The 18,524-nt window shown below is 45.8% G+C and overlaps 1 protein-coding gene across 4 annotated transcripts in view; it reads right to left on the minus strand.

The window, feature by feature from the left end:
- SH3BP1 (SH3 domain binding protein 1) overlaps positions 1–18,524 on the minus strand; it is a 799,734-nt gene that overhangs the window by 574,803 nt on the left and 206,407 nt on the right. For all 4 annotated transcript variants that reach the window (XM_063941456.1, XM_063941455.1, XM_063941457.1 and 1 more), the window contains 2 exons: positions 4,957–5,061; positions 4,231–4,307 (listed from right to left, as the gene is read on the minus strand). In XM_063941456.1, coding sequence (XP_063797526.1) covers positions 4,231–4,307; positions 4,957–5,061 — 182 coding nt within the window. The remainder of the gene's footprint in view (positions 1–4,230; positions 4,308–4,956; positions 5,062–18,524) is intronic.

Raw genomic sequence — 18,524 nt, forward strand, 5'->3', positions numbered from 1 at the left:
CCACGTGAATGGTAAAGTATTAAAAGTCCTAAAAATGAAAAAAAAAAAAAAAATCCTCAAAACCCATGTCGACCTTTTCATGTGTAGACAATTGTCATGTTGACCTTTTAACCATGTCGACTAATTGGTGTTGACCTATCATCTGGATACCCTACACACACACACACACACACACACACACACACACCCAGACACACAAACAGACACACAGACTCACACACACACACACACACACACACACACACACACAGACAGACACACACACACACACACACACACACAGACAGACACACACACACACACACACACAAGGCAGGTTCTGAGCTGGGAGCAGAGTAACTAACCATGTGACACAGCAGGTGGAGCAGATATAACCTGCGCACAGACAGTTAGATCAGTGTGGGCTGGGTCTAAACCGAATCTAAACTGCAGGGTAAGAATAAAGTAGTCCAGCATCTGTGGGCTACATGCAGAAGCAGCCAGTACTTACCCTGCATATAAAAACATAAATGTATTTTCCCCCCTTGTATTGCAGCATGATTTGTCCAGATGCACCGTTACTTGCTTTATTGCTTTGCTCTCAGCTCAGGAAGCTCAGCTAATGGAATGAATGATGACTGAAGCAATTGCTGGCTGCAATTAGTCACAGACCGACCAACCATACAGCATGCTGCATTGCATGACCTGTAGGTAGGATATGTACCACCATATAGGATATGGGCCACCATGTAGAATATGGGCCCCCATGTAGGATATGGGTCACCATGTAGGTTCTAGGCCATCATGTAGGTAGGGTATAGGTCACCATGTAGGATATGGATTACCACATAGGATATGAATCGCCCTGTCGAATATGGGCCACCATATAGGATATGGGTCACCATGTAGGCTATAGGCCATTATGTAGGTAGGTTATGGGTCACCATGTAGGATATGGGTCACCATGTAGGCTATAGGCCATCATGCATGTAGGAAATGGGCTGCCATGTAGGATATGGGTCACCATGTAGGCTATAGGCCATCATGTAGGTAGGTTATGTACCACCATGTAAGATATAAGTCACCATGTAGGCTATATGCCATCATGTAGGTAGGTTATGGGTTGCCATGTAGGATATGGATTACCACATAGTATATGAATCACCCTGTATAATATGGGCCGCCATGTAGGATATGGGTCACCATGTAGGCTATAGGCCATCATGTAGGTAGGTTATGGGTCACCATGTAGGATATGGGCCACCATGTAGGCTATACGCCATCATGTAGGTAGGTTATGGGCTGCCATGTAGGATATGGGCCACCATGTAGGCTATAGGCCACCATGTAGGTAGGCTATAGGCCACCATGTAGGTAGGATATGTACCACCATGTAAGATATGAGTCACCATGTAGGCTATATGCCATCATGTAGGTAGGTTATGGGTTGCCATGTAGGATATGGGCCGCCATGTAGGCTATAGGCCATCATGTACTGTAGGTAGGTTATGGGTCACCATGTAGAATATGGGCCGCCATGTAGGATATGGATTACCACATAGGATATGAATCGCCCTACAGAATATGTGCCTCCATGTAGGATATGTTTCAACATGTAGGCTATAAGCCATCATGTAGGTAGGATATGGACCACCATCTAAGATATGAGTCACCATGTAGGATATGGGTCACCATGTAGGCTATAGGCCATAATGTACGTAGGATATGTACCACCATGTAAGATATGAGTCACCATGTAGGCTATAGGCCATCATGTAGGTAGTTTATGGGCCGCCATGTAGGATATGGGTCGTCATGTAGGATATGGGCCACCATGTAGGCTATAGGCCATCATGTAGGTAGGCTATGGGTCACCATGTAGGATATGGGCTGCCACGTAGGCTATAGGCCATCATGTAGGTAGGATATGTACCACCATGTAGGATATGGGTCGCCATATAGGCTATAGGCCATCATGTAGGTAGGTTATGGGCTGCCATGTAGGATATGGGTCACCATGTAGGCTATAGGCCATCACGTAGGTAGGTTATGGGTCACCATGTAGAATATGGGCCGCCATGTAGGATATGGATTACCCCATAAGATATGAATCGCCCTACAGAATATGTGCCTCCATGTAGGATATGGTTCAACATGTAGGCTATAGGCCATCATGTAGGTAGGATATGTACCACCATGTAAGATATGAGTCACCATGTAGGCTATAGGCCATCATGTAGGTAGGTTATGGGTCACCATGTAGGATATGGGTCACCATGTAGGTAGCGTATGTACCACCATGTAAGATATGAGTCACCATGTCAGCTATATGCCATCATGTAGGTAGGTTATGGGTTGTCATGTAAGATATGGGCCACCATGTAGGCTATAGGTCATCATGTAGGTAGTTTATGGGCCGCCATGTAGGATATGGGCTGCCATGTAGGCTATACGCCATCATGTAGGTAGGTTATGGGCTGCCATGTAGGATATGGGCCACCATGTAGGCTATAGGCCATTATGTAGGTAGGTTATGGGTCACCATGTAGGATATGGGCTGCCATGTAGGCTATAGGCCATCATGTAGGTAGGTTTTGGGTCACCGTGTAGGTTATGGGCCGCCATGTAGGATATGGGTTGCCATGTAGGATATGGGTCACCATGTAGGCTATAGGCCATCATGTAGGTAGGTTATGGGTCACCATGTAGGATATGGGTCACCATGTAGGCTATAGGCCATCATGTAGGTAGGTTATGGGTCACCATGTAGGATATGGGCCACCATGTAGGCTATACGCCATCATGTAGGTAGGTTATGGGCTGCCATGTAGGATATGGGCCACCATGTAGGCTATAGGCCACCATGTAGGTAGGTTATGGGTCACCATGTAGGATATGGGCTGTCATGTAGGCTATAGGCCATCATGTAGGTAGTCTATGGGCCACCATGCACCAGAGATGATATTTTAGATCTACTGTATTTTCTCCATCCCTTGCTGATCTATTCACGTTGGGAAGTTGGTACTGCATTGATAGTCATTCTTTCCACAGTCAGTATATCGACAGAATGATATAGATGGGACAATGCTAACAATGGGGGTAATTCTGAGTTGATCTCAGCAGCAAGTTTGTTAGCAAATGGGCAAAAATATGTGCACTGGAGGGGGGCAGATTTAACATTTGCAGAGAGAGTTAGATTTGGGTGGGTTATTTTGTTTCTGTGCAGGGTAAATACTGGCTGCTTTATTTTTTCACTGCAATCTAGATTTCAGTTTGAACACACCCCACCCAAATCAAACTCTCTCTGCACGTTATATCTGCCCTCCCTGCAGTGCAAATGGTTTTGCCCAATTGCTAACAAAATTGCAGCTGCGATCAACTAAGAATTAGGCCCAATATTGTAATGTTATTTACAGTATTATAACTTTAAACAAAATATTTTATGACCATGTTTAGTTATAATGCAGACACTATTACAATGATTTAAATAACATTATAAAAATGTCATCACTCTCCTGTCCACACCATTGACACCATGACTACTTCTGTATGTATATGTTCATATAACCGAGACCCACTTACAGCCAGCTATTAACACATATGCAAACTTTCTGCATGAAATAGGCTTATATAAAGTAGGTGCACGTACAGTAACCGTCACTTGTGTCTTCATGAGTAGTAGGAACAAGATGGGCCTTGGTTTGTGAGATCATAGTTGGCTAAAAAGATAGGTTCTGATTCTGAGTCGGACACAGTTGCGTCTGAATTTGCATCCATCACAGCAGCTTGCAGACTAAGATATGCTAATATAACTATCTGTCTGTGAGATTTCCTGTGTCCTGCGCTTCATGTGTGTTCATCATTATTATCTGAGCTTGCACCAGCCCTGTGCTGTGTGCAAGACATTCTTCTGGTACAGGCTTCCCACCTGCGTCTGAGCACTGAAGTCACCATGTACGCCAGTGATGCTCCAATGACACTGTGCGGTTTTATACTCACCACCCAGAAATGTCTACTTCACATTAGTCTCCGCTCACACAAGATGCAACATGGACGCACCTACTTGCTACTTCAGACGCATTGTACCACACAAGCCCACACCATGTTTTCTGATCAAACGCCTGCAGAGTCAGTTGAAATTTGGCAGATGCATCAGACTCAGAATCACCCTGTAGATGGTCTTTATGATATGTGTATCTTGGGCTGGATAGAAAACAGGTGGAGCAATTTATATCAGGGAGTTTGTCTCACCTCAGACTTGACTCGCTCTCCATATCCTTCATGCAGTCAGCCATGGCCATTGACAGAGACATCAAGGCAAGTTTCTTCTGCAAAGATAGAGATCTCTATGGCTCATGTATTTCCAAATACAAGGAATTCATTGACATTAAGGACACATTCTTCAACTCATGAGTCCAATAAAAACATAACTGTCATTCCAGAACTGCTGCAAATCAGATTAGATGATTCAGACCTGATCGCTGCTGTGCGTTTCCGTAAATCGGGCGATCAGCGATAAACTGCGCATGCGTATACACCACGTCGGCAAACAACAGGCATCGTCGGACAGCACAGCCATTCGCATGTTGATTCACAGGAAGAGGACTTCGTGGGTGGTAACTGACCGTTTTCTGGGAGTTCCCAAGTGTTTTCAGGGAGGGTGTGTGACATCAGCTCCGGCCCCGATCTCCCCGTTCTCATTGCACTGGAGGAGTAAGTCCTGGGCTGCGCACACTGCACACGCTGGGAAAATCATTCAATGGTGAGTGAGGTGGGAGCGGATTTGCAGCTGTCCGCTGTCTGAGGGGTTTCTTAGCAGCTCAGCGTACACATGGGATCGCACCGTCGCACAGAGAATATACACTCCCCTGAGTGCAGCTCAACAAAGCGACTATCTGAACACAGCACAACAAACTTAGCAGCCCAGTGATCAGGTCTGAATCACCCCCAAAGTCTTATTAGTGAGAACCAGCTCACCAGCCTCTTGTCCATGTCCGAGCCTGTCTGACCCTGCATACAACTGGTCAGGCGTTTCCCCACCAGGTGAGCCACCTTCTTCATAATCTCCACCTGTTGGTCTGCCTTGGGAGGAGCAGAAGAGGCAAATATTAATAGAAAACATTACCGGGAGATGCTGTTTAGCATTTGGGAAATCACATTTGCATACCTCCCAACATGACCTCTCCAGGAGGACACAATGCTCTGCTCCTGCTCTTCCCTTTTACTGTATGATTACCATCACCTGTGCTGTACCCTAATACTGACCCAGTGCTCATACCTATGTCATACCTCCCAACATGACCCTCTCCAGGAGGACACAATGCTCTGCTCCTGCTCTTCCCTCTTATTGTATGATTACCATCACCTGTGCTGTACCCTAATACTGACCCAGTGCTCATAGCTATGTCATACCTCCCAACATGCCTCTCTCCAGGAGGACACAATGCTCTGCTCCTGCTCTTCCCTCTTACTGTATGATTACCATCACCTGTGCTGTACACTAATACTGACCCAGTGCTCATACCTATGTCATACCTCCCAACATGACCTCTCCAGGAGGACACCATGCTCTGCTCCTGCTCTTCCCTCTTACTGTACGATTACCATCACCTGTGCTGTACCACAATACTGACCCAGTGCTCATAGCTATGTCATACCTCCCAACATGACCTCTCCAGGAGGACACAATGCTCTGCTCCTGCTCTTCCCTCTTACTGTATGATTACCATCTCCTGTGCTGTACACTAATACTGACCCAGTGCTCATACCTATGTCATACCTCCCAACATGACCTCTCCAGGAGGACACAATGCTCTGCTCCTGCTCTTCCCTCTTACTGTATGATTACCATCACCTGTGCTGTACCCTAATACTGACCCAGCGCTCATACCTATGTCATACCTCCCAACATAACCTCTCCAGGAGGACACAATGCTCTGCTCCTGCTCTTCCCTCTCACTGTATGATTACCATCACCTGTGCTGTACCCTAATACTGACCCAGCGCTCATACCTATGTCATACCTCCCAACATGACCTCTCCAGGAGGACACAATGCTCTGCTCCTGCTCTTCCCTCTTACTGTATGATTACCATCACCTGTGATGTACCCTAATACTGACCCATTGCTCATACCTATGTCATACCTCCCAACATGACCTCTCCAGGAGGACACAATGCACTGCTCCTGCTCTTCCCTCTTACTGTATGATTGCCATCACCTGTGCTGTACCCTAATACTGACCCAGTGCTCATACCTATGTCATACCTCTCAACATGACCTCTCCAGGAGGACACAATGCTCTGCTCCTGCTCTTCCCTCTTACTGTATGATTACCATCACCTGTGCTGTACCCCAATACTGACCCAGTGCTCATACCTATGTCATACAATCCAACATGACCCTCTCCAGGAGGACACAATGCTCTGCTCCTGCTCTTCCCTCTTACTGTATGATTGTCATCACCTGTGCTGTACCCTAATACTGACCCAGTGCTCATACCTATGTCATACCTCTCAACATGACCTCTCCAGGAGGACACAATGCTCTGCTCCTGCTCTTCCCTCTTACTGTATGATAACCATCACCTGTGCTGTACCCCAATACTGACCCAGTGCTCATACCTATGTCATACCTCCCAACATGACCCTCTTCAGGAGGACACAATGCTCTGCTCCTGCTCTTCCCTCTTACTGTATGATTGCCATCACCTGTGCTGTACCCTAATACTGACTCAGTGCTCATACCTCTGTCATACCTCCCAACATGACCTCTCCAGGAGGACACAATGCTCTGCTCCTGCTCTTCCCTCTTACTGAATAATTACCATCACCTGTGCTGTACCCCAATACTGACCCAGTGCTCATACCTATGTCATACCTCCCAACATGACCCTCTCCAGGACACAATGCTCTGCTCCTGCTCTTCCCTCTTACTGTATAATTACCATCACCTGTGCTGTACCCCAATACTGACCCAGTGCTCACACTTATGTCATACCTCCCAACATGACCTCTCCAGGAGGACACAATGCTCTGCTCCTGCACTTCCCTCTTACTGTATGATTACCATCACCTGTGCTGTACCCTAATACTGACCCAGTGCTCATACCTATGTCATACCTCTCAACATGACCTTTCCAGGAGGACACAATGCTCTGCTCCTGCTCTTCCCTCTTACTGTATGATTACCATCCCCTGTGCTGTACCCTAATACTGACCCAGTGCTCATATCTATGTCATACCTCCCAACATGACCTCTCCAGGAGGACACAATGCTCTGCTCCTGCACTTCCCTCTTACTGTATGATTACCATCACCTCTGCTGTACCCTAATACTGACCCAGTGCTCATACCTATGTCATACCTCCCAACATGACCTCTCCAGGAGGACACAATGCTCTGCTCCTGCTCTTCCTTCTTACTGTATGATTACCATCACCTGTGCTGTACCCTAATACTGACCCAGTGCTCATACCTATGTCATACCTCCCAACATGACCTCTCCAGGAGGACACAATACTCTGCTCCTGCTCTTCCCTCTTACTGTATGATTACCATCACCTGTGCTGTACCCTAATACTGACCCTGTACTCATACCTATGTCATACCTCTCAACATGACCTCTCCAGGAGGACACAATGCTCTGCTCCTGCTCTTCCCTCTTACTGTATGATTACCATCACCTGTGCTGTACCCCAATACTGACCCAGTGCTCATACCTATGTCATACCTCCCAAAATGACCTCTCCAGGAGGACACAATGCTCTGCTCCTGCTCTTCCCTCTTACTGTATGATTACCATCACCTGTGCTGTACCCTAATACTGACCCAGTGCTCATACCTATGTCATACCTCTCAACATGGCCCTCTCCAGGAGGACACAATGCTCTGCTCCTGCACTTCCCTCTTACTGTATGATTACCATCACCTGTGCTGTACCCCAATACTGACCCAGTGCTCATACCTATGTCATACCTCCCAACATGACCTCTCCAGGAGGACACAATGCTCTGCTCCTGCTCTTCCCTCTTACTGTATGATTACCATCACCTGTGCTGTACCCTAATACTGACCCAGTGCTCATACCTATGTCATACCTCCCAACATAACCTCTCCAGGAGGACACAATGCTCTGCTCCTGCACTTCCCTCTTACTGTATGATTACCATCACCTGTGCTGTACCCTAATACTGACCCAGTGCTCATACCTATGTCATACCTCCCAACATGACCTCTCCAGGAGGACACAATGCTCTGCTCCTGCTCTTCCCTCTTACTGTATGATTACCATCACCTGTGCTGTACCCTAATACTGACCCAGTGCTTATACCTATGTCATACCTCCCAACATGACCTCTCCAGGAGGACACAATGCTCTGCTCCTGCTCTTCCCTCTTACTGTATGATTGCCATCTCCTGTGCTGTACCCTAATACTGACCCAGTGCTCATACCTATGTCATACCTCTCAACATGACCTCTCCAGGAGGACACAATGCTCTGCTCCTGCTCTTCCCTATTTCTGTATGATTACCATCACCTGTGCTGTACACTAATACTGACCCAGTGCTCATTCCTATGTCATACCTCTCAACATGACCCTCTCCAGGAGGACACAATGCTCTGCTCCTGCTCTTCCCTCTTACTGTATGATTACCATCACCTGTGCTGTACCCTAATACTGACCCAGTGCTCATACCTATGTCATACCTCCCAACATGACCCTCTCCAGGAGGACACAATGCTCTGCTCCTGCTCTTCCCTCTTACTGTATGATTACCATCACCTGTGCTGTACCCTAATACTGACCCAGTGCTCATACCTATGTCATACCTCCCAACATGACCTCTCCAGGAGGACTCAATGCTCTGCTCCTGCTCTTCCCTCTTACTGTATGATTACCATCACCTGTGCTGTACCCTAATACTGACCCAGTGCTCATACCTATGTCATACCTCCCAACATGACCTCTCCAGGAGGACTCAATGCTCTGCTCCTGCTCTTCCCTCTTACTGTATGATTACCATCACCTGTGCTGTACCCCAATACTGACCCAGTGCTCATACCTATGTCATACCTCCCAACATGACCTCTCCAGGAGGACACAATGCTCTGCTCCTGCTCTTCCCTCGTACTGTATGATTACCATCACCTGTGCTGTACCCTAATACTGACCCAGTGCTCATACCTATGTCATACCTCTCAACATGGCCCTCTCCAGGAGGACACAATGCTCTGCTCCTGCTCTTCCCTCTTACTGTATGATTACCATCACCTGTGCTGTACCCTAATACTGACCCAGTGCTCATACCTATGTCATACCTCCCAACATAACCTCTCCAGGAGTACACAATGCTCTGCTCCTGCACTTCCCTTTTACTGTATGATTACCATCACCTGTGCTGTACCCTAATACTGACCCAGTGCTCATACCTATGTCATACCTCCCAACATGACCTCTCCAGGAGGACACAATGCTCTGCTCCTGCACTTCCCTCTTACTGTATGATTACCATCACCTGTGCTGTACCCTAATACTGACCCAGTGCTCATACCTATGTCATACCTCCCAACATAACCTCTCCAGGAGGACACAATGCTCTGCTCCTGCTCTTCCCTCTTACTGTATGATTACCATCATCTGTGCTGTACCCTAATACTGACCCAGTGCTCATACCTATGTCATACCTCCCAACATGACCTCTCCAGGAGGACACAGTGCTCTGCTCATGCTCTTCCCTCTTACTGTATAATTACCATCACCTGTGCTGTATCCTAATACTGACCCAGTGCTCATACCTATGTCATACCTCCCAACATGACCTCTCAAGGAGGACACAATGCTCTGCTCCTGCTCTTCCCTGTTACTGTATGATTACCATCACCTGTGCTGTACCCCAATACTGACCCAGTGCTCATACCTATGTCATACCTCCTAACATGATCTCTCCAGGAGGACACAATGCTCTGCTCCTGCTCTTCCTTCTTACTGTATGATTACCATCACCTGTGCTGTACCCTAATACTGACCCAGTGCTCATACCTATGTCATACCTTCCAACATGACCCCTCCAGGAGGACACAATGCTCTGCTCCTGCTCTTCCTTCTTACTGTATGATTACCATCACCTGTGCTGCACCCTAATACTGACCCAGTGCTCATACCTATGTCATACCTCCCAACATAACCTGTCCAGGAGGACACAATGCTCTGCTCCTGCTCTTCCCTCTTACTGTATGATTACCATCACCTGTGCTGTACCCTAATACTGACCCAGTGATCATACCTATGTCATACCTCTCAACATGACCTCTCCAGGAGGACACAATGCTCTGCTCCTGCTCTTCCCTCTTACTGTATGATTACCATCACCTGTGCTGTACCCTAATACTGACCCAGTGCTCATACCTATGTCATACCTCCCAACATGACCTCTCCAGGAGGACATATTGCTCTGCTCCTGGTCTTCCCTCTTACTGTATGATTACCATCACCTGTGCTGTACCCTAATAGTGACCCAGTGCTCATACCTATGTCATACCTCCCAAAATGACCTCTACAGGAAGACACAATGCTCTGCTCCTGCACCTCCCTTTTACTGTATGATTACCATCACCTGTGCTGTACCCTAATACTGACCCAGTGCTCATACCTATGTCATACCTCCCAACATGACCTCTCCAGGAGGACACAATGCTCTGCTCCTGCTTTTCCCTCTTACTGTATGATTACCATCACCTGTGCTGTACCCTAATACTGACCCAGTGATCATACCTATGTCATACCTCTCAACATGACCTCTCCAGGAGGACACAATGCTCTGCTCCTGCTCTTCCCTCTTACTGTATGATTACCATCACATGTGTTGTACCCTAATACTGACCCAGTGCTCATACCTATGTCATACCTCCCAACATGACCTCTCCAGGAGGACATATTGCTCTGCTTCTGGTCTTCCCTCTTACTGTATGATTACCATCACCTGTGCTGTACCCTAATACTGACCCACTACTCATACATATATCATACCTCCCAACATGACCCTCTCCAGGAGGACACAATGCTCTGCTCCTGCACTTCCCTCTTACTGTATGATTACTATCACCTGTGCTGTACCCTAATACTTACCCAGTGCTCATACCTATGTCATACCTTCCAACATGCACCTCCCCAGGAGGACACAATGCTCTGCTTTTGCACTTCCCTCTTACTGTATGATTACCATCACCTGTGATGTACCCTAATACTTACCCAGTGCTCATACCTATGTCATACCTTCCAACATGACCCTCTCCAGGAGGACACAATGCTCTGCTCCTGCTCTTACCACTTACTGTATAATTACCATCACCTGTGCTGTACCCTAATACTGACCCAGTGCTCATACCTATGTCATACCTCCCAACATGACCTCTCCAGGAGGAAACAATGCTCTGCTCCTGGAATTCCCTATTAATTTATGATTGCGATCACCTGTGCTATACGCCAATACTGACCCAGTGATCATACCTATGTCATACCTCCCAACATGACCTCTCCAGGAGGACACAATGCTCTGCTCCTGCTCTTCCCTCTTACTGTATGATTACCATCACCTGTACTGTACCCTAATACTGACCCACTGCTCATACCTATGTCATACCTCCCAACATAATCTCTCCAGGATGACACAATACTATGCTCCTGCTCTTCCCTATTACTGTATTATTGCCATCACCTGTGCTGTACCCTAATACTGACCCAGTGCTCATACCTATATCATACCTCCCAACATGACCTCTCCAGGAGGACACAATGCTCTGCTCCTGCTCTTCCCTCTTACTGTATGATTACTGATAGGGTATGTTAACAATAGGTCTGATTATGAACGCTCTTCAGTCATCAGTCAGAATGCTGTTTCCCTTAGCAACCGGTTGGAGATCAGTGAATGAATAAGTGACACCGGATCATTGTGTAACCTAAGCAGTTCATAGTTGATCTGTTTGGGGGCCGTCATGGCTTTATTATTTATAGCTTGAACACAAAGGGTTTATGCTTGCCAATATATTTAGCCAATCAGAATACACCATGTATGTCTTGAAAATACATCGATTGTTATACAATGTTAGAAGTGGCAACTAGGACAGCCTTGAAAATGGTTATTGTTTCGTTTATCAGTCTTTCGGACATAAACTCAAAAGATTTCTTTCTTTATTCTTCTCAATTAGCCTTGGATATATCTGGTGTTGCTTTGTCCGTCCTAGATACATTTCCAATACATTTAATGTTGCATTTGTCTTGTACAAGTCATGCCTTAAAACAAGATTATTCAGCAAATACAACATTCTGACCAGCTCTGCACATTTTTCTTAAGGACATATCAACTCATTTTGTGATTAACAGTAAATATCTTAATAAATGCGAAAAACGTGAATCAATATATATATATATACTAAACTGCGGAAGCTCCTACACTATCATTACCATCACCTGTGCTGTACACTAATACTGACCCAGTGCTCATACCTATGTCATACCTCCCAACATGACCCTCTCCAGGAGGACACAATGCTCTGCTCCTGCTCTTCCCTCTTACTGTATTATTACCATCACCTGTGCTGTACCCTAATACTGACCCAGTGCTCATACCTATGTCATACCTCCCAACATGACCCTCTCCAGGAGGACACAATGCTCTGCTCCTGCACTTCCCTCTTACTGTATTATTACCATCACCTGTGCTGTACCCTAATACTGACCCAGTGCTCATACCTATGTCATACCTCCCAACATGACCTCTCCAGGAGGACACAATGCTCTGCTCCTGCTCTTCTCTCTTACTGTATGATTACCATCACCTGTGCTGTACCCTAATACTGACCCAGTGCTCATACCTATGTCATACCTCCCAACATGACCCTCTCCAGGAGGACACAATGCTCTGCTCCTGCTCTTCCCTCTTACTGTATGATTACCATCACCTGTGCTGTACCCTAATACTGACCCAGTGCTCATACCTATGTCATACCTCCCAACATGACCCTCTCCAGGAGGACACAATGCTCTGCTCCTGCACTTCCCTCTTACTGTATTATTACCATCACCTGTGCTGTACCCTAATACTGACCCAGTGCTCATACCTATGTCATATCTCCCAACATGACACAATACACTGCTCCTGGAATTCACTATTAATTTATGATTGCCATCACCTATGGTGGAACATCTTTCTTATCAATTAACTTGTTCAAAACAGGTGACGGGTGACCCTGGGGAGGGTGATGTTGGGGGTATGCATTTGTATTAATAGCTTGCAAGAAATGAATAGAGGTTAAAAAAACAAATAATATCACTTGCACAAACCAGGCGTAGAAAAATTATTTACTGAAGATACAGAGGGTTAAATCCATTATTAAACTATAAAAGAAATAATCCATCACAATACATAAGAAGCTGTTTTGTGTACATTATCTTTCTGGATGTATGGAAGGAGAGTAGGTTGCCCTCTCTGAGGAATATAGGAACATATGTTGTACATATAGAAATTGCCTTCCAAATATATCCAGCAACCATCATTGGGTATCATGCCTGGATTCTTTATTATTATAAATCTTAAATATAAAACTAATAGCAAGCCATAAAATAATATTGTGAGGATATGGGGTTCTTTTACTCACCCAGACACTGAGCAAATATAACTAGTAGTGGTTTCTTTTTAACCACACACAGAAATAGATAATAAACTAGAACAAGAGGTAAAATGTGACGCGGAAACACTATGCAGGTAGCAGTCCAGATAGAGAGGTTCTATTTCCCCAACAATTCTACACAGCAAAGACACGCAGGAACACCATCACTGATTCCACACAGGAGTTATAGCAGATTACTGTAAACCACACAGAACCAGAAATACTTCCAAACAGGAGTCACTGATATACTGTATTAATGTAACGGTGGATTTCGCACTCAGGTAGGTAAGTCGTAGGTATAGATAGATATGTTGGTATATCAAGTAATGTCAGTGTATCACGCAGGTATGTAATTGGTCTTGTAGGATTGTACCTGATCTTCCCTCACCAGCAGGGTCTTTGAGTTCCGGTCTTCACAGAGAGATGAGGATGGGGGTCACAATAAACACTTCATGCCCGACACAGTGGGTAAATTACCTACTCCTCGTTCAACAGGGACGCACTAACCGTGGATTACTTTAGCAATTAAATCAAGATACTGCAATAACATTCACTAAATCTACGCTATAACTCAAATAAAATAGTTTAATTTTACTGGAACAACTCAAACTCATTCTCCTTCTTTATCAGCAATAAGTAGAGCAACCCAAGCAAACAGGTTAGCACAACGACATATTTCATATGGTTTTGGAAACAGTTTAACATATAACAATATCAATCACAATATATATATACTGCTTTATGATGGTACCTTAAGGGAAGGGGTTCCCCTAACACTTCAGCACCTCAGTCTTAGTACTCTTACTACATCGTTGGTGCACATAGGGTGAAGACATTGTGGGATCAATGGGATGAGAAGTAAATCCCCACTACAAGAGTCCGGTACTCCCCTCTGTTCTAGTTCTAGTTATAAATCTCCAAAGAGTTTGAACAGAAACAATTGAGTTCTATTCTGAATCCGTATCCGCTTGCAGTGGTGTTGTGGGAATAACGGTATAATTAATTCCAGTCACAATATAACAACTTGGTAATCCTGCTCTACTTATGTCTGTCCGTTGATAGAGCAAAAGGAGCTATGCAATCAGTAGATTCTCAGCTTACTGCAATTCCCGTTATCACTGGCAGCCATGCGGAAAGGTTCAGGTAGTAGGAATGGTGACTCAGAAGTTACAGCTTGATAGCTCAATTATACCGAGAATGGCTCAAGACTACAGAGCATATATGAGATGCAGGGACAAATTCATTATGGCTGGCAGCAGAAATGCGTTGAGGCGGTTCTATAACACTGTCTGGTGTTTGCACTAGTAAACTGACTGTGTCTCTGACGGGTCTGCTGCTGCGGGAGGTCAGTAACAGATAACATAAGGATCTCTGGTCACGGGAATCAAAACTGGCTTTACATAAGCTGTACAGCACTCCTGTCACACACCAGCAGCTGCCTCTGCTCCAAGTTGCTGCTCTGAGTACCTCTAAGATGGCTGCTGCCCAACTGCCAACTGTCTCTGAAGATGGCTGCAACTGCCACTGCACAAGCCGTCTCTCTCTCTCTGTGATCAATACACCTGTTGCTTATTAGTCAGTGTCCCCATGCCACACACAGCACTCAAAGCACAGGTAGCCCTATCCCTGCTGTAAGTTTACTAGTGTTCAGTCTGGGATGCACTCAGCAGGGGAAGGGGCACACAAGTCACACTACAGCTCGTGGCAGCTATGGTGGGGTGCCACATTCTCCACACATGCTGGCTTCACTGGGTGCTTAGTCCCTGATTATACACTGCCACCAATGCATGTTGTGGCCACAGGATGGCTGACGACATACCCCACTGTCACCAATGTACAAGGGGCATAATATACAGGTCATCTTATGCATTTATATCTATATATACTATTACAATAGATCTTGTGCAAATATATATACAGTATAAATATAAATAAGGCACTCCACAGTAAATGTACAATGGGAGAAGGTTCTTTTGGTGGGGTGCCACATATGACCTTGCTACAATGATGCGTGCCCCACGGATCTGACATTTCCCACATGCAATAAAGAAATTTGCCTTTAATATTATGTTAACAGGATTCTCTATCTATGGATCAATTCAGGCCTCTTCACTTGAATCGATCTCTATAGTACATATACCGATCTGGCTAATTCAGTCTCTGTACTTTAGAGGTAAGGTGCCTCTAGTACTGCGTTCCACCTTCTGATGACCGGGGTAGATACCTCCCACCCAACCTGGGAATGCTCAATACAAGGCTGATCACCATGTGCCAAGGACATCTCTTTAATGGGTTCTGGGTCTGACCGTTGTACCGAGTTCAGCGGAACTGCACCACTCATGAATGTCAGAAGTTCTACAGGGTCATGCAATGGAACACCCTCCAGGGTTTCCTGCTCTTATTTCAGAGACAAGTCCTGTTCTTCCTAAGGAATTTGTGCAGTACAGTGCTTGAGTTGATCACGAGACACGGCACTGACCGGTCCCCCTGAGTCTTGGCAAACTTCATAAGTATATCGCTCACCTTCCGGTACACTGATCACGATGTAAGGGAAAGGTTCCCACATGGTATCCAGTTTGTTATAGCGATGATTTCGCTTCCTCCAGACCGTATCTCCTACTTTTAGAGGCGCAGGCCGGATATGTGCATTGTAGTCCCTCTCTTGACACTGGTGAACAATTTCTACTCTCTTTTCTACGATGGCTCAAGCTGTTTTTATCCTTCGTTGATGCTCACGGACCCAGTCAGTTTGAAGATTTTCAGGAAGGGTCGCTGGGGAATTCAACTCCAAGTCTTGGGGTAGTTTGCCCTGTCGGCCGAACATGAGATAATAAGGTGTAAATCCCATGGAACAGTGTTCAGTATTATTATACAGGTAAGTGATCTCGGGCAATAGGGTCGGCCACTTGGCCTAATCGTCCCGTGATAGACTTCTTAACATTCCAATAATAGTTTGATTAGCTCGCTCACACAGTCCTTTCCCTTGTGGATGGTAAGCGGTGGTTCTAGTTTTTCGGCAGCCGTAATATGAGCAAAGTTCCTGGAACAGTTGTGAATCAAAGGCAGGGCCTTGATCAGAGAGAATACAGTCTGGATAACCATAGGGCCTGGCGACATGTTTAAGGAAAAGCTCGGCAGTGGTCTTGGCAGTGAGGTCTTTAACTGGTACCATGACAAGAAACTTACTGTAATGATCAGTCATTGTGAGAGCGTATTGATTGGTAGTCAAGACAGAGCGTCAGCATTACCGTTCGACTTTCCACTTCTATAAGACACGGTGTAGCTGAAGTTAGCCAGATGGGATACCCATCTCTGTTCCAGGGCTCTTAGTCGAGTGGTATCTAGGTGAGCGGATGATAAACGGCGTGTCGGCTAGATAATCCTTACATTTCTCCCTGATGGCCCAGATGAGAGCTAGCAACTCCAGTTTAAAGGTGCTGTAGTTTTCACCATTCTGCTCGGTCCTGCGCAGGCCGCTGCTGGCGTATGCAATGACTCTTTCATGCCAATCTTGTCCAGTTCATGGTGACTGGCATCAGTATGCACCTGAAAGGGTTTATCATAGTCTGGGTAGACGAGCAAAGGAGCTTTGGTCATTGAAGTCTTTAGCTTATCAAAAGCCTAGTTCTGTTCTTCGCCCCAATTAACAAAAGAAGAGCCTCTTCTTTCCAGTCCAGATCTGCCTCTTAGGAGTTTGTGCAATGGGGTAGCCACCGCGGAAAAGTGTTCTACAAAGCGTCTGTAGTAGCCAACAAATCCTAGGAAGCTTTGAACATCCCTAACTGTTCTGGGTGCCAATCCTGCACAACTTAAAAAAATTTCCGGGTCAGGCATCACTCCTTTCATGCGGAAAATGTGACCAAAATATTGTACTTCTGGCTTCAGCTGGTGACATTTCGCCGGTTTGAGTTTCAGCCCAGACTTGGCCAGTAGTTTAAACACTTCCTCCAAATGCTTTAAGTGCTCGTTGTAACTTTTTCAAAAAGATAATTACATCATTGAGATATAACAGAACCGTCTCAAAATTGTGATGCCCAAGGCAGTGTTCCATGACCCGTTGGAATGTGGCCATTGCATTACAGAGCCCAAAGGGCATTCTTTTGAATTAAAATAAAACCATTGGAGTTGTGAAAGCGGTCTTCTCACGGTCTTCAAGAGCCATTGGAATTTGCCAGTACCCACTGGCAAGGTCTAGGGTGGAGAAGAATGCCGCCGTCTTCAGAGTTGTCAAGGACTCCTCAATGCAAGGAAGTGGGTAGGGATCTTTATGTGTTACGGCATTTAATTTGCAATAGTCTACGCAGAATCGAAGGCCGCCATCTTTCTTTTTCACAATAACCACTGGGGCCGCCCATGGACTTTGACTTTCATGAATAACTCCAGCGTCTTTCATCTCTGTGATCATTTTCTGTACAGGCTGGTATAAAGCTGGAGGTAACGGCCGATATCTCTCTTTGATCAGAGGGGTTGTTCCCGTGGGAATATGATGATACACCTTCTTAGCCTTCCTGAAGTCGGAAGGATACTAGCTAAAAGCGTCTGCGTTCCAACATACCACCTTCAGCACACCTTTTCTCTTGTCATCTGGAGTGTCTGCATCTCCAATTTGTATTTTGGTCCACCATGAAGCCTCTGCGCTGATCTCTGGTGGTCCTCCAGCTGCTGTCTTATTTTGGGCCATAGTCACACCCTGTCCCATGATGTCCTGAAAATCTACTTGGCTTACTCTTGCCACTGGGTAATGTCTGTAAAGCCGTATAGGATAATTGTGCGGATTCAGGAGGCGCACAGGCACTCTTCCATGTTTTACAGTTGCTAATGTTCTCGCCACTGCAAATGGCTGTTGCCCATCATAGTCGCAGGATTCCAGCAGGGCC

Source organism: Pseudophryne corroboree, chromosome 9 (genome assembly GCF_028390025.1).
Source record: "Pseudophryne corroboree isolate aPseCor3 chromosome 9, aPseCor3.hap2, whole genome shotgun sequence".
In the NCBI taxonomy this organism is placed as follows: Eukaryota; Metazoa; Chordata; class Amphibia; order Anura; family Myobatrachidae; genus Pseudophryne; species Pseudophryne corroboree.